Consider the following 25,722-nt stretch of genomic DNA (forward strand, 5'->3'; position numbering starts at 1 on the left):
AGTTGTATTATTGTCCATACCTTAAGATAACAGTAGAGTAAGAACTTTGTTTTCACTCAAGATAGAGCTCCATGTCATCTCATCTCTAAGACTCTACAACTTTCCGGACTTTTTGGACCTCAACATGTGGATGCCCTCCTCTTCAGATGCGAACCACTTGGACTACTCTATCTAAGCACGTCTGGAGAAGAGGAGGTTTGCTACTCCTCACAGGAGTGTCCAGTCACTAGAGGCTTTTTCAAGAAGGTATGGATGTCTGAAACATGTAGGCATCGTAGTGAGGCAGTTGCTAGTGTTGAGGGCTCACATATTGAATAAAAAGTGCCAAGAACTATTTACAGATGATTTTTTTTTTAAATAAATGCCCTTACTCTTAAAAATTAAAAATAATAAAATGTGTAGCACTAGATAAGACCAACTCTGTACATATATTTAAAAAAAAAGGGAAAGTAGAGTACATATCCATGTCAATAAAGCAAAGTTTGTCTGTTATTCAGCTGTCGACGCCTAATAACTTCGACCAAAACCGTTGCTCGTTAATTATCTACATTCAAAATTAGTATGTGAAAATCGAGTGTGACAATGACAAATATGTACTCCACCCTTCAAAATTGATTGTTTCTCTTTTTAGGTATATATGTGTGTACACACAATCGTCTAGGTTATTGAACTGAAAGCAAGCAAGCATACCTACATACACAGATAGGCTCATATTGTAGACTTAAGAATAAATTTTTTAACTGGGATTGTCTATATGGATAAATATACAACTAATAACGTGTCTCATATTATGAACAACATGGCTATGATTAGTTCAAGTTAGGGAAATACCTAGATAGGTGGTACATGGCACATTGAACATTTATAAATGGGATTAAACATACAGAGCGTGGAATAAGTTTGGTATAATATGTTTGTGTTTATATACATATATTCAATATGCATTAGCATAATATATTATTAATTAAGATAAACTTTTGTAAAAATGATCAAATTGTAATATAAATTAATTTAAAAAAAAAAACTTTTGTACGAAATTGCCACCCTCTGCCCGGATGAGATGGGGGAGACGAAGTGCCACTTGGACAGAGACAGCATGGATATTTCTTCAGAGATATTGGCATTTTCCTGGACGAAGACACACTTCAGAGTCAGGTCAAGAATGCTAGGAGGCGACATATTCTTTTTCCCAAAGCCCTTGAGTTTTTTCTTCAACAGTGCTGCAACCTTTGGTAGTGTGAGAGGGTGCCCCATCTTGGCTGAAGATGTAAAAAACATCAACATATATGCCCTGAAGCCAAGGAAGGATCATGTCGACCAACATGGTTTGTAGACGTGCTGGTTGATCTTCACAGTCTCTATAATGAAAATGTTGGACATTTTCTTCACGTCTGAGATAACACCTGCCCAGACCATGACACTACACGGTTTTTGGCACAGGACACCAATTCCAACACACCATTTTACTATAACCTACTTTATAGCCTTTTAAAGTACCATTGAGTTATTTGACTGTAGATAATATAGATGTAGATTTAATTTAGATTTAGGTAATTATTAGTTATATTTAGTGATGTAAATCTTCAAGAGAGAACACCTAATTATAAGAGATATAAAAAATTTTAGTAATTAATTTTTTTTAATAGGAATGGATTTTTGAAATTTTTTTAATATTTGAAATTTATTTTTTTGTGAATAGCTATGGATTAAATTTCAAATTATATTTAAAATTTAATTTAAGCTTTTTTTATATAGCTGTGAATGTATATGAAATTAAAAAAAAAAAAGTTTTCTAAAAGTTTAATATTTCATATTTTTTTCAAAAAAAAAAAAAAATATTTTTGTGAACAACATAGGATACTTGAAATTTTTTGGTGAATTACTGTAGATTTGTGAGAAAACTTTAATATTTGAAATTTCTTTTGAGAAAATTTAATATTTCAAATAAAATTTTTGAAATTCCCTTTTTTGTGAACAGCTCAGAATTTTTGTTATTAACTTTTTTTTCAAAAACCAATGGGAATCATAACTACATATATAAGAATTTTTTTTTCCAGAAAAGGGCTGATTCGGCAGAGTGGCTTTTGTCAATAATTTTTGTGGCAATGTGTCTGAGAACGGTTTTTATGGCAATCGACTTCAAAGCCAGTTGATTGGTTTGATAGAATAATTGCAATACCATAATGTTTATCTATACTTAATTTATGGAAATCTATCTGACCATTCTAAGGAAATATAAAAATAATCATTATTTTTATGCCGGCTTTGTGTACTCAAACTTTAAAAAATTATAAAAAAGATCTGTGTGATTTTCCAGATCTTAAAAACCTTTTATTTATTTACAACCTTCTATTGCTTAATACTTAGTTCAAATATAAAAATAATAACATGTTATCTGTATCGAACATAGCATCTGTATTGATCTTGATTAGTGCATGGAACTATACCTACATAAACAATTGTGATGCCTGGTTATTTCACAAGGCGTTACCTGAATAACACAAAAATACACTCTGTATTTGGTTGTCAACTGTCGATATTTCTTCCTCTTCTCCTTTTCTTAACATTGATTTGTTGGATACAAATGATTTCATATTAAGCTTTGAACAATTATCAACAGTTATTGAATAATAATAGTTGGACGAATTGGCTAACTACCAACTGATTTAGGCCTTTTTTCTATTTCTTTCCAAACGAGAGGTTTGGTGATTAATAAATATAATTTACGTGTGTATCGTAATTATATCAATAATTGTAATATAACATTGGGTTATTCGCTCTTTTCGGATACATAGTAAGTAAAAATGTTATTAAATTCGGATCCTATTTTATTTAGGACCAGCTAGGTACTCATAAAAATTGCGACAAGTATTTGTATAATTTTGATCTCGGATAAGCAAAATTTACTTGAATATTCACTTCCAAGGATCCAAAACGACCCAGATCTGAGAAAAAATGATCTGTACTATCTTTACTGCCAGGGAATTGGCAGCATGATAGGTGAAGTTTTTGATTGAAATTTATCTAATCGACATAGTGTAACATTTGGGCTGAAAAGTTAAGGGATTCATACGTAGATGCTGCTTTTTTTAGAATTCCCTTAATTTAAGTGTGTATCACCCTTCAAAAGAGAGATTGCCACCATATTATGACAATCTGTTAATTAGTTTGTTAACTATTCTGCTAACTGTGATGCAATTTTTGATATTTATAAAATCATAGATCAAAAACAATTTTGTGTTTTTATTTCTCACTGCTTCTTGATGGGAAAAATAACGTTAAAACTAAGAAAAGCCTTGAAAAGTGTAATGGGGTGTCCACTCCATAAAGCGTATAATAATAATAATAATTTAAAAAAGGTCAATTTTGAACGAAAAAACTTTTTTTTTGTTAAGCCCGAGACTTTTCAGCTCATGTGTTAAAATGTACACTGTTTTTGTCTGTCAGCTGTCAATATTTCTTCTTCTTTTCCTCTTGTTACCATTCATTGGTTGGATACGAATGATTTCTTATTAAGCTGTGAAGAATCTTCAACTATTATTGAATAATGATTCCCTATTTGGACGAATTGGTTAACTACCAACTGATTTCGTGATTTTTTTCTTTTTAATTTCAAAGGAAATAGAGCGAGATACAATAAAAATTTCAAAAATCCAAAGCTATTTACAAAAAATTATATTTTCGGAAAAAATTTCAAATATTACATTTTTTGGAAAGAAAAATGTAATATTATTTTTTTCCCTATTTTCGTATAAAATTTTTTCATTCTCACCAAAAAATTTCCTTAACTTGGGGATGGGGGAGTCTACAGCCACTCCAGCCCACCCCCTTCGGACACCTTTTCCTATGTAGGTAACATAAGTAATATTTGAATCACCGTCTGTCAATACACTTAAGGAAATAAGAGAAAGACAATGAGTAAGAATTAAATTCTAACTCTGCGACTTTTTAAATCTATTATTAGAAAGAAAAAATAAATGCATTGATAACTAACTCCGTCTATGACTATTTCCTACCCTTCTTCACCTTCTCTTTACGTATGTAGATATAGTACATGTAGTACCTTAAGTGACCCGCGGTGATGTGATAGAAATATTTAACTTTCTTATTTTCCTTCCTATTTCTCAATCTAAGAGTCACATTTATTTTTCCCCTTCATTGAATAGTAGAAGTTTAAAGAAGTTCAAAACAGACAGAAATAGAAATTGCTGTTTCCTCAAAAAAATATTTAATTTTAAAAATTTATCTTTTAAAAAGAGTGGGTAAAGAGAGGAAATGTTGGAGTTTGAAAGTACCAAGGGTCAAATCACGGAGCTGTCTCGTCGAGTGGAAGATGTACTTCTTTTACTTCTTAAAGAATGTAGTAGCCTTCGAAGTGATCTGTCAAATGAAATGCTCGAACGGAAAGAAGGAATTGACAAACTGGGGGATCGGATGGGTCAAGAAGTGAATAGACTAAGTGAGGATTTGAATAAGGAGACAAGGGATCGAATAGGGAGAATGTGGGAGATTGAGAGATGATCAGGAGAAACAGAAATCGAATGGGGAGGATGCATTTAAGAACTTGGAAGCTTCGCTAGACAAGGAGAGGCAAGAACGGATTCAGGGAGATCAGAATTTGGATGATTATTATAAGTAAGTTATATTTGAGAGCTTTATATACAGAGTCGTAATTCCTGGGACCAGGGGCGGGAGGTTGGACCCCTAGTAACTGTTTTAGTAGTAGTATTTTATTAAACCTATTAACGGGGAGTCATTTATACTGTACAGTAGACTAGTTTTATTTTCGAATTTTGATTACGGGTAGTGTGGAAAAGTTGTCATATATTATCTAAATTATCTATGCAAAATTTCATTTTTCTACAATGTCATCTTTAGGGAGGACATCTTGTTCAAAGTTGGAAAGGAGACAGAAGTTATTTATTTCGCAAATTTGAATTAAAATACAGTATTGATTATTATTTTACATTAATTAATTTGATTAGATATTATTTGAACCTATAAAAATATTGATAAAGTTTTTTTTTGTTAAAGCTACCCTATGAAGCAAAAAGAGAGAATAACAATTTTTTTTGATGTTTCCTTTCTGAAAATGTAAAGAAATGATGCGCACAATACGCGGAGCCTAGTTTTTTTTTTTTTTTTTTTCAATAAAACAATTTATTTACAAAAACTTTATTTATACTTTAATAGATAACAATGTCTGTCAAAACCATCTTTTGAACAATAACTATAAATGTATTTTTAGTATCTATATTCTCAAAGTAATAAGTTTTGCCTTTTTTTCATAATTCGATTGAGATGTGAGACCTAAAGATGACCACGTAGGGCAATGCAATTTTGCATAGGGCATTTTCATACCATATGATAACTTTTTCTGCACTAGCTGTAATATAAATTCAAAAAAGCTTGGAAATCAAACCGCTCTACTGTTCATACTTAGCAGAACAAAGAATCTGCAATTTTTTCATTTTTCTGCATACATTAGATATTCTTGGAGAGTTCTATCATTTTGAATAATATTTTGTAAAAAAATCATTGGATATATGATTTATCTCATTAAAAAATAATGCATCTAATTTAATAGATGCATTATTGTCTGACAATATAATGTTCCTAAGGAATGTAACACAGACTTTACATATTATTAGGTATAATATCATAATAATGTCTCAGATAGTAGGTATATTATAGAACTTTGGATTGCTGAAAATTATTTTTTGCTAGTGTCAGAGCCAATCCAAGGGCAACAACTTGTTTGGTCGAAAATTTGATAAATTATCATTGTGTCCTTTAGATATTACTTCATTTGTGAATTATAAATTATAAGCACATAACTTTGAATATAAAAAGTGATATTCTGTCTTTAAAAAAATACTTTTGCCGAGTGGTCGTTGCTAGTTTTCATCATTTGGAGAGGCTTAGACCCAAAAATTATCAACACCGTAGTATAAAAAGGTTTATTTTATACTTATGTTGTGTACAAGTAATTTTAAATTACGGATTTACAATACTTTTGATGAAGATAATGTAATCATTCAATATTCCAGGGATGATCGATATATTAACGGTGTCATTTTTGACTATCTTAATAAAAATTACTAAAATATAAGTATTTTATGGCCTATTATACATATATAATAATTATATTATTTAAATAGATAAAAAATGAAATTATAGTATTAATTAATATGAGGTAATTAGAACGACTAATATTGCAATTAATTAAGGCAATAGAAGACGATCAAATCGCAACTTGTACAACTTGCTTTCACAAGTTGCAACTAAATTACATCGTAACTTGTAGCCAATATATATATGTATATATTTAATGGGAGGGGGCTTCAGAAAATTTGGGAGGCTTTGAGCTAGCGACGTCACTGCTTTGGCCTACTCTGATGTTTCTATATGATCCTATTGAAGCTGTTGAATCAATTGATAGAGCTACATCTATAGGGTTAGTCATTTTTATATAACTTTGAAATACAATTTAGTCCATTGGACAGAGCACAAAATTCACATCTGCAAACCATCCTTTCATAATCCCTTGTCAATATTGAATGTGGGGGGGCAAACTCCAAAAACGTTCTTGGCTCTCCTGTAAAATTTGATTAACATGAGATACATTGTATTGCCAAACAAAAACAGCATAGTCAATCCAATCATGCCCCCAATAATAACTGTCATTATAGCACTGAAATATGAGGCTAGTCAGCACAAAAGTAAGTTAAAAAAAATATTTTTTTTAAAAATTAAATCTTAATTACATTTGTACATTTGATGTGAACGTTTTTTCGTATAAATAAACTTTCAGTAGAAGGTTCATCACCACCATGACATAATTATAAATTGATTGGTTATATTTGAAAGATCAGATAAGGTTCAAATTATGTCTCATAAATACAATGAAGGCTTTAACATTAGAATGCTAGTAATGTTGTCATACTTTAAGTAACCCAGGTGTCAAAAATGAAGGCAAGCTTAAAAGTACAATTAAAAAACAAGATTTAATAACATTTCATTTATTTTTTTAAACATCAGACATAATTATAATAATCTAAATAATTATAGCTAGGTATTTATATACCTGCTTAGTAAAAAAAAAAAAAATGTTAAAAAAATCGTGCAATGATTAGTACAAGTAAATCTTCAAGTATTAATATTTACTCATTCTGACGTAGGAGTAGGAATCTTCTTTCAAGTCTATATACGTAATGTTGCATTCCTTCTCTTCAATCAATTGGGAGTGAATCTACGTACATTGAGAGTTTGAGAGTTCAAGAGAATAATTTAGCCCAAGCGCGTTGTCCATTGAGCTACGTTGTTCTATATAAGATAGTTTTGTTACAATTAGAACTAAGCAGAATTGGACTTAAAAAATGCAATTCCCTCAAATTTGACAATTCAGCTATTTTAATGCTAAAATACAGTTAACACTATTAGGTATCTCAACTTACCTCAGATATTTGAATACAAAGTCCATAATTGACCAAAATATTGACCTTTCATATAAAGTAAAAAAATAATTTGGACGTTATTTATATTCTTAATTTTTGTTCATTTTTTTTGGTACTAATTCACCAATTAAATACATAGGTCATATTGTTAGCTCATTTTAGTTAAAGTTTAAATATGTATAAGGTATTCACTTAAATTATTTCATCTTGACCATATATTCAATCAGTTTTTAATTTAATTTTGATTAAAAACATGTGAGTAGAAAAGTTAAGTATTAAAAGCAAATTTAATAATTTTTTGTAAGATTGATGCATTCTCTACATAGAATAAAATCAAATCTTGAAGGACAATTTGACTTTTTAGCTGTCCATTAAGCAATCACAGCATGAATTCAACCTTCAAATATCAGACTTGAAAACTCATTTCTAATGTCAATATGAACTTTTATATATGAAAATGTAAGTAATATTCAAATCAACATATCCTTCGGTTTTTATAATATCTCATACATCCCATACTATTACTAATAGATATGTTGCTCTTTATATTTATGTCCTAAAATAAACTATACGTTGTAAGCTCCATCTGTTGTATTCAGTTGATAGCTTGGTATTTACAGGTATCTAATTGATAATAACGTTTTAGAATTTATAGAATCACTATAAAATACTCAAACCATGAGCAAATAACAAAAAGTTTATTTTAAAGTTGATACTTGTAAATACCAAGCTATCAACTGAATGCAACAGATGGAGCTTACAACGCATAGTTTATTTGGGGTTATAAATATAAGTTACAACCTACTTAACTATGAACCAAATCATCTATCCAAAAGGTCCTTCATTATTATTTTGGGAAAATTGAAAAGGCTGAACCTTATTTAAAAAAAGTAACACCATATCAGAACCGAAAAATTTGAAAAAAATATTCAATTTCCTCCCCCAAAGATAAATCCTAACTGGCCCCACTTAGAAGGAGGAGTCTACGGACTGTTGCAAGACTTTTTGCTTTTGGCTCAATTATCCAAAGTTGGTTTGACTCCTACACGTCAAAATATAACAACATATGTTTACTAATGTTTTAATCTGTTTAAAAATTATAACAGTCAGCAGTTTTACACAAATTCTACCCGAATATGCCCAGTCAAATGTTGCACTGTTACAACAGTAGATTAAATTAATAAAAATAGCCTATATAATATTTTTTGATGAGTAAATTATTACTTGATATTTGAAAGGTTTGAATCATTAAATTTTATACAAGGTATTAAAACAGGTTAAAGTGCAGTAAATGTATAATATAGCACATTGATCAGTTGTATAGATTGGATAAATTTACCACCATAAATTATGCATTAAATATGTATTTTTGTAAGTAAAAATAAAAGAAACTAAAAATGAAGGCGATAGTCCTAACAATTTGAATAATATTTAAGAAAAGCTGTTATCTTAGCTGTCCTTACCTTTTATTAGATCAGCTACTAACAGTTGTGAGAGGAGAAAATAAACACAAGTCCCACTCTATATATGGCAAGGATATATGGATTTGTGTTATTTCAATGTCGATCCGGAATTCTACTCCGATTCCAACAATTTAAAACTACTGAGGAGTAAACCCTCATAGTCACTCTCTGTATTTCATGTGCACACACACTAGTTATTACTTTATACTTAGATGTTCTGTCTTCAAGAAGGAAATAATAGGGATAACAGTTCTGGGAAAACAAAAAACCGCTCTTGCTTACTAGGACATATTTTATACACCTGTGGTCATTTTTAAGTTCAAGTGCAAATATATAATATAGCATAAAATAATTGTACAATATGAAAAAATTTGCAATATTTGTTGCGACTGTACTGAACGCTACAATTTTCAATCACTCAATCAGTGTTTTTTGGATTTTGATAACATTATATCAACAACCTAAAGCATTAAAATAAAGGAACAAAAGCTTAGCTGGAGGAGATACAATGGTGCAGCTTTTACCTTTTTTTTTTGCAGGATGTCATTTTTCATATGGCGTCACTCATTTATTTTTCTTACTGACGTAAACTGGGATATAATTATGATAATGAGGGATGAAGCACGGCTCTCACACTCAAATTGCTGTTGGGAAAGAATAAATTGTTTTATTCCTTAATTTTTCCTTTTTTGAATATCCCACCAAAGAGAAGAGGAGTGTTCAATTATACATTTATGATTTTTTAATGTTTATTATAATAATTAATAGTACAAAAATAAATGTAAAGTTTTCATATAATGGCCAATTGTTGTTAGAAGTAGGAACTTAGACTCGAGACATGAATTGAGTTCCATATCTAAGTCTTGTCTAGCTAATCTAAGTCCGTCTACCGGACCTCAATCTTTTAAAAAGTAAAATCGATTAGACACCAATATAACACTTAATAATAATAACGAACCAGAAATTGATCAAAATAAGTTAATGAAATATGCGGACTTTTATATTTATGAAGTTAAACAGTAAATTGAGAATTACTCATTTTCTTTATATTATCTTTATATATTGTTTTTGTTCTGACATATATATTCGTTGTGTCTGCATGAGTTGGACTAGAAGGGCTGTTCTCCAAATTAAGGAATTCTTGCATCTAACTAGGATTTTTATTCGGCAGGATGAAAAAAAATTATGCCAAAATTGTGGTAATTTTTGTTTAAAGATTTCTTTACTTAAAAAAAAAACATCAGTCCATCAAATTACGCAGCAGAGAAAAAAATTTCATATGTGAAATTTGATCGGAGAAAATTTAATTGTTGAATACTTTTTCCGAAAAAACTAATTTTGCTTTGAATAGCTATGCATTTTTTTTTTTTTTACAAAAATTAAATATTTGAAATTTAGCTTTTGAATGTTTTATCCAAAAAATTAAATTTTTTGTGAACAGATGTATATTTTTGAAAACTTTTTCAAAAACATTTAATATTTCAAATATAATTCTTGAAAGTTTTTCTAAAAAATCTAATTTTTTGTCAACAGTTGTGGATTTTTGAATTTTTTTTTGTGAATAGCAAAAAAAATTTTAAAAAATTCCCACCCTTCAAACATTTTCCTACGGACGTTCCCCGTACTTCAAATATTATAAATATAACATTGATTATTGATATTTCCTTACAGAAATGAAACGGAACAGCAGAAACAAAATTTGAATGATGTAAATGAATGGATTCAAACAGAGAATGATAAGCGTATGAAAGAAGCAGAGGCCCTGAAGGCTCGTCTTGAGAGGGAAAAACAAGAGCTAAGGGACTATATTGAGAAGGACAATAAAGCTCTCCAAGAGAAAATGGACAAAGAAGAAGAAGACCGAAGGAAAAAGGAAGCGGAGTTGAAAGATCGACTCAAGGAACAGCAACAAGCATCCGAGAACGAAGTCATTCAACTATACAAGAAAATGGCGAATGAAAATCGTGACCGAAAGATGGAAATTGATGAACTTCGTGATAAACTCAATGCCGAAAAGGAAGAAATGAGACTCAAGTTGGAACAAGAGAAAGAGGACCTACGAAATAAACTCATGAAGGAAAACATGGATTTGAAGAACAAATTAGAAAATCAAAATAAGAATCTGTCAGATCAAATGGACAACTCCAATAACAACCATACCAGCCGTATCAATGACCTATCCTCCAAACTTGCTAAAATGAACAAGGACTCTGACAACACCCTCTCTGATCTCCGCTCTCAATTCTACAACAATATTCACAGTTTACGAAACTCCATTTCCAAACCCCTTTCAGTTCTATTTGATGCGTTCAGAACTGAGGACTATGATGAGGGAGGTGAAGGCTATCTAACATTCCAAGGCCTACAAGTCAATCTGGGTGGAGGAATGGATACGAAATCTGGTGTATTTACAGCACCATTTCCTGGTGTCTATTCCTTCACAATCCATGTATGTACAGCTGATCATAACAAAGCACTTTTATCTCTTCGTCATAATGGAAATCAAGTTGCGTCCTTTTATGATCAAAATCATGAGTCTAATCATAAAAACTCCATGGTGGGACAAAGTATCATTGTGGATTTGGAGATTGGGGATAAGATACAAGTGTATCTGTATACGAATACGGGTCTTATGGACAAAAAGAATAATCATTTGACACATTTCACTGGTATGTACCTTAGACCCAAGAACTTTATGTTGGATGAAGAGGGTCCATCTCTAACAAATGGAAGTGGATAGATTAATATAGGGATGCATTGGTCCCAAAATTTAGACATCATGTTTAAATCAGACGCAAAATACGCCCCATAAAACAATCTTTCATAAATGCTGTCAGGATATTTTCCTTCAAACCATTTTGTTTATGAGTATAAAATGCATTAAATTGAGGTTTTCTGTTGGAAAAATGATGGAATCATGCCCCAAATTTGCAATGTATAGACAAACAAAATCTCACTACGTACTGAATTCGAACCAGAGACAAAATAAGTAATAAAATTAGTATAATAAGAAAAACAAAAATAATTAAACATGGCAACCATTCAAAACGAAGATTGCTAATCCCTTCTCCGTTAGTAATTATCATTAAACATGATGGATTATTCAACTAGAAAAGATACATGGATTGACGAACAAACATAACATGAGGCAAGAGCATAATTTCGTCATTATTCCAACAGGAAACAAACATTTAATGCATTTTATAGTAATAAGGGATACACTTTATAAGTTTGCCCACGTGTCATACTATCTCTTTCTATCTCGAAATTGTAGACAACGAAAGCAGAAAGTTGAAATTCAATTATTGTAATACTAAGGACATAACTTTGCAATGCAAATACTAAATCGTTACCATTGGAGTAGGAGGAGAGGGACCTCGACTATTTCGAGAAAATCGGACAATTAGCACTTTGGAGGATCATGAAAGTAGATGGAAGGTCTCATTATGTGGAGAAGGTTGAGCTTCTCTCTTATGGAGTATACAGGGGGAAGGGAGGTAAAAGATGGACTCGAAGTCGATCCAAATACTGAGGAAGCAGGCCGATGGAGGTCACATTGTTCAAATAGTCGTAGTACTTTACATAATGAGATGGGATCTCCCTCATCCTCAGTCCTCGGATGGACTCCAAGTCCTTCTCCAATAATATATTTTTGCGTCGATTCATTTAACATAGTAAAGTTATTTATTTATTATTAAAAGGTTTATATAATTGAATTTCAACTTTCTGCCGTCGCTGTCTTCAATTTTGAGATAGAAAGAGAAAGTTTGACGAGTGGGTAAGCTTATACAGTGTACCCGTAATAAATATTGCATATTTTGATTTAGAAAATTCAACAAAAACATCAATTTTAAACAAAAATAAACAATAACAATGTATAAATCTCTTTTATTTATATAGTAAGGCAAAATATCCTTGCGGCAAAATAGCCTAATGAGAAAAAAACTAAAGCAAAATGTCCAGAGGCAAAACAGTTTAAGAAAAAATTACTGGGCACGAGTATAGATGTCTACCGATGACGTAATCATATAGCAATCTTCTATAACTTTAATCCGAGTAATTTTGACTTTAATTCGGCCTAAATTAAGTAAAATGACATTTTTTTTACGTTTTTTAAGATACTCAAAATTTTATCATATTAATTAAAATGGCAAACTGAGATCATTTACTATAATGCTAGTGAAAAGGATGTCCTATAGAGGGCGCTTCAAAACTTGGGATAACATTTCTGCAACTAAACGGGACCGATTTTAACTTTAATGGCCGATGCATCTCTAAATTAATTATATGTATGTTAATACTGTAAAGTTTAAATTGTAAAGATATATATTACATATGCTAAGGAGAAAATGTTATAGAGTCAAGGGCATCATCATTGCTTGTTTCATGCAAATTTACTTACTTACATATGTGTGCAATTTACATGACCTTCTTTCTATTTAGCATGAGATTAAGTCTATTTGTTTATGTACAAAGCATTTTTGTTTGGGTATAATCATTATTAGAGAATTATTCATTTTTTCAATAAAATATCGTTATTTTAATATATCACACATCTTTATTGTATCTCTCAACCTTTCCAGTCAAAATAATAATTTAAAAAACCCCAAAATTAGTACTAATAGATTCTGGATTTAATTTAAGATCTGGTACATAGTTTCGATTCTTTCTTTAAAAATTATTCGGTTCTTTATAATAGAACCGATAAAATAATCTTGATACAGGATGCCACAAAATCACTTCCATTTTTAAAATATTATTTACATGAAATAAAGGAATTTTATCAATTGCAATTCTTAGAAATTTATAGCAAAATTAAATTTTTCATCTATCGTTTAAAATGTTAAAGAATCGGCATCAGGATTTTTTTTTTTTGGAATCGACCCATCACTAATTTTAATATCCAGTAATAACTTTTCATTTTTTTTTGTTTATCCTTAAATAACTTTAAATTGAGAGGATGTTTGGTAAAAAAATGGAAAATTTAATTGGCGACACATCTTATAGTTGTGGATAATTAAGTCATTAATTATTAGAGACTCTGTAAAGGTTTTAAAAATGTTGGGTTTTTCAGATAAGTCCGGTTCAATTACCCAGTTTAAACAAACTCCATTAATTAATAATTTTGGTGCCACCAATTTGAGATCTTTATAAACATTATCTTTTTATTTATTTGCGTTCAAAAAAAAGGAAGTTATGTTGGTGTACCATTTGTATTATTTTACAAATCATTTTGAACAACCCGATAGGTTGAATTCTTAATTTTGTTTCAACACTATTACCGATCTATAAAACGTCGTTTTTTACTTTATTTAACTACTTTATCTATTTTTTTTTATAAAAATATTATTTATATAAGTTTTTTTTTCCATTAATCTTGTCTTTCCCAGCTTTTTTCAATCATTTATATTTGTAGCAAATCATTATCAATCTTATTACTGATTTAATTTCTCGAAATTTTTTCAAAATATCTAAGAAACTTCTATTTAATTTTATTTTGTTTATTTTGACTCTTCTACCCCTTGTTAATGTGTCCTATGGTTCCATAGGATAACTTTACGTTCGATTTAGGACGGTACTTCTTCATATATCCATGACGATAAACTATATAAGTTTGCCTGCATGTCATAATTTCCCTTTTTATCTCAAAAGGTAGACAGTAACACCGAAAAGTCGAAATTCAATTATCGTAACCTTTTAATTGTAAGGAAATAAACTCCTTAAGTGAAGTGAAGCAGCAAATATATATGATGCACGAAAGAGACTGAACAAACAACCCTTGGTCAACTCCATGACTATAACAACTTTGAGCTGAGAAACTTCATATTGACAAGGGGTTCCTTATCGAAGTTACTCGGAGGGGAAAAGGTACTTGGGCCTCACTTTCCTTTCTTCATCGCCCTACGTAACATGGAAAATAAAAATATCAGACTTACAATATAAAGTAGCCTATTATTGAAAGAAGAATAATGAGACCACGACACATTCCAAACCAAGCAAAAATGGATCCAAACTTATTTTTAGGAATCAATTCTCTAATCTCCCAGACTTCTGTAAAACGGAGTAGGAGAGTTATTTTCATATATTTTGCACTTGTCCTAAGATAGTACCACTGATAAGAATAGTAAAGGCTTTGGTCCTAGAACACTATAAGGTTACTGTTGAGTCTTCAGATTGGCTAGTATCAACTTTGCCTCTGATCAAAAAGGCATTGAAAATCATATATACTTTAACGTAGAGTCCAAATAGTTATTTATTGGATACAATTAAAAATAAAACTATTGCTGATGTGCTCAAGAGTCTTGTTTTGTGAAGAATAGAGTAATTACACGGCTTCTCAAACCATAGTGGCGTCTGCAAGAGAGAGAGATATATATATATATTTGTGTGTGGGGGGCTTGTTTTTTTCAGCTACCCCCCTAGGCAGACACCCAGAATGATGAAAGGATGTTTCAACGTTTGTAAACAAAGGACTTACCAAACCTTGAGTCCAGAAAAATAAGAAAAACATGACGTTAGTCCCTCTTTTTCTACGCACTTTTATGCACGAATGTTGTGTTTTTTCCGGGTTTTTTTAATACTTTATTCCATGCTAAATTTATGTGTGTTCTGTACAAAATAATTAATTTTATTGATTTGCTTTATTGTTAGGGCATTTGAATTCTTAAATATGTAATCCTTTAGTAAAAGTAATATAGTAAAAAGTTAGCTCGAGTAATCTGAAAAGATACAAGACATTTTTTCTGAATGTTTTATTTTATTTTTCAACATAGTCTCCTTGTAATTCAACAAACTTCCTTGTAACCCGTCCAAATAGTACTCGACATTTTTTTCTGCAAAATAATTGTTCATGAGGTCCTTTTTTTTTGCCTCAATTAATCCGAGTCGGATTTACTTAAACGCGTCAAATTTTAACAAAACAAGCCTTTATATATCTGCTATTGTGTGATCTATTTAAAGGTTACATTTTAAAAAACAAGTATTTAATTACAGCTCCATACTCAATTTTGTCCGTTTTTACAAAAACAAAAACAAAAAAAACAATGTGTTTCGATTTCAATGTACCACTCGATTCTTTTTTTTTTGAAAAGTTGAAGTTACGAAACACAAAAGTACTATTGTGTTTAATCACATATTTTTACTTATGCTGTCGCAAATTTAAGCAGATATTTTGAGGAACAAGGTTTGTAGATATTTAAAAGTGTATCCGGGTTTATGTATCTTTGTTGTGGGATAATCCAAAAAATCCTTGGTTATTCCAACCAGCATTTCATCATTTACGGAAATATCCCTTCATTACAACATCCTTGTTTAAAAAAAAGAAACAAAACAAATAAGACACAAGAGTGAACATCAGTAAAAAGAAACAACATTAATTTATTAAACAGTCCTTATAATGTAAAAAAAATGAAAAGATTTTTTGTATTGATATTATTATTTGTTTTGAAGGTCAGATACTTATATTATTTTATATACACATATAATTTTGATTACTATCGTTCAAGGTTAAGATCATTGAGAAAAAGAAATTTTTTAAATAATATTTATGTAGAAATCTCTTTTTGTGAAGGTACATACTAGTTATGTCACGGATCGAGGGTCCGAACTGGCTCACGAATCACTAAACTGAGAACTCGGCGTTAGTTCACAAAAAAAAACAAAAAAACAAAAAACATACTAGATAAATTTTTGTTGAATAATTATTCACTAGTTGCGAAGAATTAGATAACGTCGACCTAATCTGATTTTTGGCCTATCCCCCTGGTTTCTTTTCTGAAAAACGGTTGCTCGATCAAATACAAGTAAGGGCATAGCATAGGTTATATACAGGTAAAGTTACATACATGCTCGTGTTCACGAATTGATTCTATTTACTAACCATTTTAGACAAAATATGAAATTAACCTTCTAAGAACTTAATAAAAAATTACACTATAATTAATGGACAAAGGTTTTTTGAAGTATTTCTGAGGACACCTCCAATTGGAACAAGCCTGGTTTCTGCTCGTGTATGATAATTAGTAGGTACTATTTACATTAAAAATGTGATAAGAAGGGACTGGATATCCATCCTAATCGAGAGATCTAGTCGAAAGTTGATCATGGTCATAAATAACCTTAAGAAGTGGGAACTGATTAGGGCAAATAACTGCATATAACTCGGACCTTCAATTTAAGTACCCTTTAGAAAATTAGCTCATGGTGCACGACAAAAAAATGCCAGCTCAAGCAATGAAATATTGAACCATTTATAACTTTTTAATGTGTTTATTAATTTTAATGAAACAAGTGCTAATCAAATTTTTAACTTAAATAAAAAGCTCCATGCATCAGTTATAGCTTCAATACGGTGTCACAAGCTTTGACAATTGGTTCAGCCGTATATGAGTTCCACTCACTCGTGACAATTGCTTTAAGCGAGTTTTGGTTGTGATATACTCAAGGACCTCTAATCAAAAGTACTCCAAAGTATTAAATTTTTTTACTCTGGACCCAGAGTAAAAAAATCGAAGACCTACACTTTTTTGACCTTTCAATTTTTTTCAAGCTCTGGGGTTCTGTCATAAGCTGGTGCTTCTTTCTAATGAAAGCTTGATAGACCATGTCTTTTAAAGATCTTTGAATTGTGTCCTGCGACTGTATCATATTCATAACATAGTAGTGATGTTTGAATTACATTTTAGGGTTCGCACTAATTATTTTGCAACAAACATGTCCTTTTTTTTTTACATTATCAAAGTTCATAAAAAGTGAAGAGTAGCATTGACCTTATTCTCAGGGATGTCTTACAGAAAATATTTCAATGGATTCAAATGTCGTAATTAGTGTGTCCGTGACAAAAAATGGACGAGAGTTTAAAAAAAAGGTAAATATTTACTTAATATAAGTATTAGTTTTGGGGTCAATACGCTCCACAGTTCGAATTCCAAATCCGACGAGTTGTACAATTTTCTTTTATGGAATTTGGTCGTCAAGAGGAGTATCCCACCTTTTATTCCTTTGTTTTCTGTGGCACTATTTTTAAATTATTTTTCTATATACAAAAATAAAAACTTTATAATCAAGACTTAATTTCATTTATTTAATTCAACCTCATATCGCTTAAAGCAATAATTACAATACATTCCTTGCAACCTACCATTTTTGATCTGCAACATGTAAATTGCACAGTGTAAGAGGTAAAATTGGGGAGTTAAATCAATCTGGATTACAATATGGGAAATATTTTGAAACACTAGGATGTGTTATTAAAAGTAAAGACTACTCTAGTTAATAAACAGTAATAAACAAACTATCCTCAATCAATAGTTGTCAGCTGGAGGCGAAAAAGCAAAGCGTGTATGGTTTGCTCCGCACCCAAATGATTGTCGAATGATCATAAAGGTTGCGGGGTACTACTGGAGTATTATTTACAAGATTGAAATCATGGTGGCTTCAGGTCAGAGACTTGAGACCCCCCCCCCGGGAAGGAATAATAGACGCCGGAAAATCGGGACCTTGCAGGAAGTGGATTCCCTATAAATCCCTCCAGCATGTCAAGGCCATCAATGTGAGTAATTGGACTGTGAGGAGGTATTTGAAGGATCAAAAGAAGGCCTCTTATGTACGATGATATTATACACTGCTTTCAACAGCAACAAAGGCCAACAGGCTTAAAAAGAGGCCAGAAATGGTTAACTTGGTTAAAACATGATGCTCAGTTTGGCCAATTTCCTTCCTATACTTTCCCCCTCTACTATTTCATTTTAGTATAGTCGAGAAGAGGGGCTATGTTACCCCTCACCGCAATTTGGATGATCTCAAGGCTTCTGTTGAGAATTAGTGACTGCCATGTCCAATGCCTGAATCCAGAAGTGCTCCGGCAGTCAAAATAAATTAGCTTGAAAAAAAAAGAAAGATATATGTATCCAGAAAGAAGTTTGTGATAAAGCCTCAATATTTCATTCTTTTTCATTATTGCAGTAGCCTATTTGATTGTTATCGAAAAATCAACGATTTCACCTGCCACACTGTACATACTATGTGATTGTCTCTCAAAGACAAAGTTTTCAATATTTAATGCACAATGTATGTAGTGGCTTTAAAATGCTTAATAACTAACAAGGAGATGGAGTACATAAAGGATTTCGCAATATGTACGCTAGACTATTTGCATATTTATATGTATGTAGATTTACATTCATTAACTAAAGAAATGTAAAAATAAAATATCTTTAAAAAATGTAATTATATTGCTATGATCAGGACAAAATAATACCCCTAGACAAAGACAACCCTCGACATAAAATCCCACGATGACATACAAAAAATCTGATGAATGAAAAAATAGCCAAGTTGTAAGTAACTATATAATTTATACATATATGTGGTGAGTTAATGCAAAAATACTCTTGAATTAAAATTAAGAAAAGTAGAAGTATCCAATCACTGATTGTACGATTAATTATCGTTCGACCAAATTAGGTTTTTTCATTTTTTCTGCATAATTTCACATCTCAGAGCATAAAATTAATGTCAATTCTTTTTTTAAATGATAATTTTCCCAAAATGAAATACATCATCTGTCATGACATCCGTCAGCAAAAAAATAAAGCAAAAATGATTTTTCTGATAATAAAGAGTAGATTACATTTATATTCTTCCATGAGTTATCCTCAGTTTCTATCAACAAATTATTCTTATTAACTCTTTGGGTATATCAGAAATTGCACTTAAAGTAGCCAAAATTAATTGTCATGATAAAAATATGAGAAATTTTTATACTTTACGGGAATGGTTTTCTTCAATCAAGCAAAGGGTGTAAAGTATAGCCAGAGTTCTTAGATTAATTTGAATACAAGAAGGCCTTTATTGATGCAAATGTATCTATGAAATATTGAGTTGTACTTGTTTTTATTTATGAAATAATATAATAAATTGGCATTATCTCCTTTTCTTGATTATCATTCAAGATTGTTTTTATGTTGACAATATGACTTAGGGATATTTAAAACTACAAAAATATTTATGAATTATTTTGATAGGTATATAGGAAATAAAAAGAAGTTATCTGGAATTATTATAGGTATGTGTAGAATCCTAAGCCTTACCCTACACAAAACATGCAGCTGTTATTATTCACTATTGGTAAATTTTATCGTATAGTTTTATGTATAGAATTACAGAATTAAAATTTGAAAATTAAAGTTTGTCAAGACTACGTTATATTGATATTATTAATGAATCCTATTTATAAATCGGGAAAATGATATATTAAGTAGATGATTCTGTAATAAATGGTCGACAATAAATTAAAATACGATCGATTCATCTTCATCGGCCACAACTTACCATTAACTTCTGTAGGGATGAAGGGACACCCCAATTAAAAGAATTCAATAACCATGTCGTAATATGTTAGTGTATACGATTGGTTAGAAATTACATAATTGTCTTGTTGAAAGTTTTGATATTTTATCACAAAAATAACATTAAACAATAAAAATAGCGTAATTCCCAATTTATTGTCGTTCAATTTCATAAATATAAACGAACCATTGACTCATTTTGGTCAATTAAGGGCTGTATCGAGTGGCTCATCAAAATCTGAAAACTTTTTATTAATTGACAATATAATTTAAACGAAATTAATCCAATAAATAAGGTCTCTTAATTATTAATGTAGCCTCCCTTAGTGGTAATGATAGCTTCCAGCCGGTGGCAGAAGGCCTGGCATCCTCTGCACATGTAGTCCCAGTGCTGGGAGACAGTTGCAGTTTGTGTTTGGATGAAAGACACGGGAGGCCTTCACCTCAACATTCTCCCTAAAGAGGAGGTTGGCATCAGAGCTGTAGGGGGGGGTCAAAATTGTTAAAAAAGAGTTCAAAACAACTCAAAAGAGTCTTCCAAAGAAGAATGTGAGTTTCTTTCATTGCTGGTGTAAAAGTGGCCTCTTCACCCTCACAAGGCTCTTTCCACTCACTTTTTTGACAGCTCTCTGAACAATCTCGTGTGAAACCCCAGGATAACTTGCGTGGGCCATCATAGAATTGAGAGAATTGCCCTGGGCTGTTTTCTTTAACTCCTCCGGATCCAATTGGATTTTTTGACAGAACCATTCTTCCTCTCCAATATTCCGGCCTTTCTGACGGCATAGAGGGCGGTCCTGGAGACGCCCAACTGTACAGAGTGGATGAATGGGAATTTGTCAATCACGATCAAGTGTCATTTTCTAGACTGGTACGTCAGCTATATAGCTCAGGTTTTTTTAACTAATTGTTTTAGCCTTAAGGTATCAAAATATGAACTAATTTTCAGCCTTAATTAATTATTTAATTAGTAAGTGTTCAGATTTCAATGGAACACATGGTACATTATTTCATCACGCAACCTTTCATATGAAAAGAAATACATAAATGGACTACCCAGTATACTATAATATGGATTTTATGTATTTGAGAATATGATCTACATTATATTTGAGCCTTCTTTTGTTATATGATGCTTTGTTTAGTTCCAATATTGTCATTCAAATAGAATCTGACACGAATTAAATTTTTCAATCTTGAAGTGTCTTTTAGGGCGCTCCCGAATGAATTATCAAAATAATATGTTAATAGACCTGTAATATAATTAAATTAAAATAACAAATGTTATTCATACTCAATTTGAGATATTTTTTTTTGATTTTATCTTATCTACTGATACAGATTTTATTAAAATACAATTTTTCAAGAGTCAAATTTAAATAAGAGGTTTTGCAGGGACATTTACTTAACAAAATCATTTGAAAATAATGCTTGGCTCATTTTTTATTTAATATATGAGCACTCAGGTCTAATAATTAACTCAATACGAGGCCTAAATCTATTGCAGTCCTTGACTATGTAGTGAAACTACATATTGTTCATCTCCTTCTTGGTAGAACCCTCTAAAGCAGTGGATCTTAACCTTATTGGAGGTACTGAACCCCACAAGCTTCATCAGTGATCCCTTCGTGATTGGCAAATTAAAATGATTTATTCAGAACGTAGGTATATATTTGATTAGTTCACAAAATGAAGTATGCATGAGTTGCAACAAAAAGCACTATGTTCAAAGAATAAAACCAACAAAACATGAATTTCACACAAAACATAATTCAATGAATATTTACTGCAAATTAAGGTACAGATATGTCTCAAATTCTTGCCAAATCTTCGATCTTACTGACACAGTCATCCTGCAGGAAAAATTTACGAAGTTATCATTTTCAGTTCGTTCGTTTCATAAAGGTAGACTTTTTTTTACCTGTCTCCAGGTTTTCGTCCGCTTCGATTATGTTGTCTCCATCGCCCTGTATCTTTCGATTAAGATTATTTAGAGAATCAAAAATATCTGCCATGTACGCTAAAGTGAGAATGAAATCAGCATTTTCGTAATAATCTATGTGACCAAGTTCATACTCTCGCAAAAACAAGGCTTATTTCATACGAATGACGAAAACGATTCAGTACCTTTCCCCTGGAGAAACACCAAACGTTTTGAATGGTGCAGAAGTACCTCTCCTAGCCCATTTTCTTACACAACTTTTTGGAGATGTGGTACTTCTTAGTACTTTTCAACACGTAGTTCACACATTCAACAACAATTTTTAATACATGTGCCAGTTCTGGGGGCAAGTTTTTGTTGCCAACGCGGGCTGTGCAGAACACAGGGTGTAAAAAATGATTTGTGGTGCATCGGATTTCACCAGCACTCCATGGCTGGAGCTCTGTCTGAACAAACTACAGATACCATATTCCATGAAAGTTTGTTGACTCTGAAGAAGTCATCCACGAGTTTCTTACCATCGACTGCCTTGGTTGTTGTTGTAAGGAAAAATATTGATACAACAAGTCTTCTTTGTTATAGGGTACGAATACAACAGGTTGGCTTAGATTGGAAATGTTCATGGTCTGTCTCATCGAGTTCGAGGTTGAATTTTGCAGGGCTTGAAATCAGATCTGCAACTACTTGAACCAATATGTCCTAACTAATTTTGTCTATTCTGCTGCTGATGGCGTCATTTGAAAGAATTGATTTGTCGATGGGTAAAAAGCCAAGAAGTAACCTTTCCATCAAATCTTGCTCTCTTTACCTGGAATTCAGCAAGTGTTGTGTTATTATATTTCCCATCTCCATACAGCTTTAGGAAGTACTCCTTTAGTTTTGCCGGTGCTATACTAGAATTGCTCAACTTGGCAGTCCAAATAATTCATTGAGGACACTTACTCCTATCACATTACTTTATACACGTGAATCCATACTAAACACATTCGTCAGACCACTTTCTTTTTTTTGCTCGAAATACTTGGTAAGAAGGGATTGAAAGAATAAACGAAAATAACAAATGACGTACAATCACTACAGCCACGAGTTGACTAATGAGCTTACAAAGTTCCCTATAGCAAAGATATCAAACCTTAGGAATGTGGCCGGATCACTTGCAGCCAACGATGGAAAAGGGGAACGTAGTGTCACAAATAACACAAATGGGCTGTATTTTTTTTTGTGTAACCCATTTTTACTAAGCAACTAAATATTTGTAATTTAACACGAAGAGGAAATTTTTTGTAATGTCCCAGCACGTACACCCCCGTAGTTTTTCATGCTGGTATCCCCTTCCCCCACTTTGATCAATGCACAGCTTTTGCAGCACACTCACACTGACATCAGGACTCCCGGTCCACAGTTGTGTCAGTGGATGGTGGGGCCGAACCCCTGAGAGTGTCTCACCAAACACCTGGGGTTAGATCGATCCCAGGTTAAGAACCACTACTCAGGAGACTGGGCACTCCTTTGAGGAGTAGCACACCCCTCTCCATTTCTCAGGCCTATATGAACAAATCCAAGAGATTTGCGTCTGGAAATGAGGGTGGTCAAAAGTTGAGGTCTAAAAGTCCGGAAAGTTATATATCAGGAAGGTCTGGATCTTAGAGGTACAATGATATGGTGCTGCGTCTTAAATGAAAAAAAAGTATTCCCCGAACTTTTCTCTGGCCCATGGTGGCGTTGAATAACTCAATAAATGTGGTGCGGCAGAATTTGAGCTCCTTGGATATTGCCTTGGGGGATATGCCGTTTAAGAGAAGCTTCCAAATTTTACACCTTTGTTGCTTTATTTACTTCGTTCTCGTTTATTTTGTTTCCAATTGAGTGGAAACTTTACATAAGGAATCTTGAGCCATAAAAACCTCTCTTTCACCGAGTTTGAAGACAATCGACGTTTAAATATCCGCTTTAAATTTAGTTATAGTAATGAACTTTCAAAATTCAATAAAAGTTAATCACAGCTTTAACACGGTGTTAGAAATTATGATAGGCCTTGCCAATTTTTTCAGCCAGATATGAGTTCCACCTACTCGTGACGTCTGATTTAAGCGATTTGAGGTTGGAATAGGGTGTTGAATGGCTTTGTTATCAAGGGCCTCTCACCAAAAGTACTCCAACGGATTCAAATTTTTACTGTGGACACTGGGTAATTTTTAATCCAAGGTCTCAACTTCTTTGTTCTTTCCATTCTTTTCAGGGTCTGTGCTTTTTGTAATATGTTTGAGTTTCTTTCTATCGTAAGCCTTATAGTTGATGTCCTTCAAATAGTGTGTCCTTTTATACGTTAATCTAAAAGGATTGCTGTCTCATTCAAATTCTGGTTTTGGCTCTGATTCTTTTGCACGAACATTCTGAACATTGGTTAGAACCTTAAAAAACCCATAAATATCATGAGTTTATAAGAAAGTCCCCCCAGACCTCTGAACAGGATGTAAAAAGAGTACATGTCCGAGCTAATAAAAAAATGGTCACCCAACCTAACACATAGGATGAAAAAAAAATCTTGTTCTTTGTAAATTACGGTTATTGACCTATTCAATTTCAAAGCAGTTCGTTAAGTATTGATTTTAGCCATTTTTAAATTATCTAAAAACAAAAATTATATTTGTAGTATGTCAACATTAAAAAATCTTGAACAAAGGAGAAAATCCCATTTTTTTTTTAATTCATCGAAATACTTAAGTCAATTTATATCAGGTTTTTTTTAAAAACATGGTTCCATGCAAATTAAGGGCATATTAACCTATTAACACCTATTAATATTCACGTTTTTCTCAATTATAAGCTTTGTATTCAAATTTGTGGAATTAGTTAAGATTTTTTTGGCTATAGTTTAGAAGCTTTGTTTGATTGAAGAGACTTATATCGGTAACCAATTTCTAATAAAATCTTTCAATGTTTCATTTTTTATTATAACAATCAATTTTTGCTACTTTTAGTGCAATTGACGGCGCACCCAAGGGGTTAATAAGATTAATTTGATAATAAAATTTACGATAATAATTTATTCAAGAATACAAATATAATCCCCACTCAATTTTGGGAAAAATCATTCTTGGTTGCTTTTGTGTTAACGGTCTACATTTAATAAGTTTAATTAACCATAACATCATATTTCTATCCTAACAGTCTATATACTTGTGTATGTATATAAGTAAATGACCACACCCTTGAATATTGGTCAATTGGCAGTATTTACCCTACCTTTATCAAGAGGGTGTTGGACTATGAGGTATAATTTGATTTAGGACACCCAATAAGTGTGCCAACATAACAATGTAAAGAACATTATCCAAAGCATATTATGGTTATTCTATTTACAACATATGAATAACTAGATATTAACCCATTAAGGTCCATCGTTATTTTTTTTACACTTAAATCAATGCCACTTACTAAACTATACTTAACTAAAAAAGTATTTCATGTGGGCGGTAAATTTTTTGAATCGAAATAAATGAAATATAGCA

General features: G+C 31.6%; 1 protein-coding gene across 1 annotated transcript; it reads left to right on the forward strand.

Annotated features, from left to right (window-relative positions):
- Window positions 1-4,107: 4,107 nt before the first annotated feature.
- LOC121117903 (uncharacterized) lies at window positions 4,108-13,466 on the forward strand. The gene is made up of 2 exons (XM_040712429.2): window positions 4,108-4,635; window positions 10,592-13,466. Exon 2 carries the CDS (start codon window positions 10,665-10,667, stop codon window positions 11,658-11,660), a length of 996 nt encoding a protein of 331 aa, XP_040568363.1. The 5' UTR covers window positions 4,108-4,635; window positions 10,592-10,664; the 3' UTR covers window positions 11,661-13,466.
- The last annotated feature ends 12,256 nt before the right edge of the window (window positions 13,467-25,722 follow it).

The sequence above is a fragment of the Lepeophtheirus salmonis genome, chromosome 5 (assembly GCF_016086655.4).
Source record: "Lepeophtheirus salmonis chromosome 5, UVic_Lsal_1.4, whole genome shotgun sequence".
Classification (NCBI taxonomy): domain Eukaryota; kingdom Metazoa; phylum Arthropoda; class Copepoda; order Siphonostomatoida; family Caligidae; genus Lepeophtheirus; species Lepeophtheirus salmonis.

Bases quoted from the DNA above. Each gene is read 5' to 3' on its own strand.
- LOC121117903 (XM_040712429.2), top strand. From the start codon at position 10,665: ATGAAAGAAGCAGAGGCCCTGAAGGCTCGTCTTGAGAGGGAAAAACAA.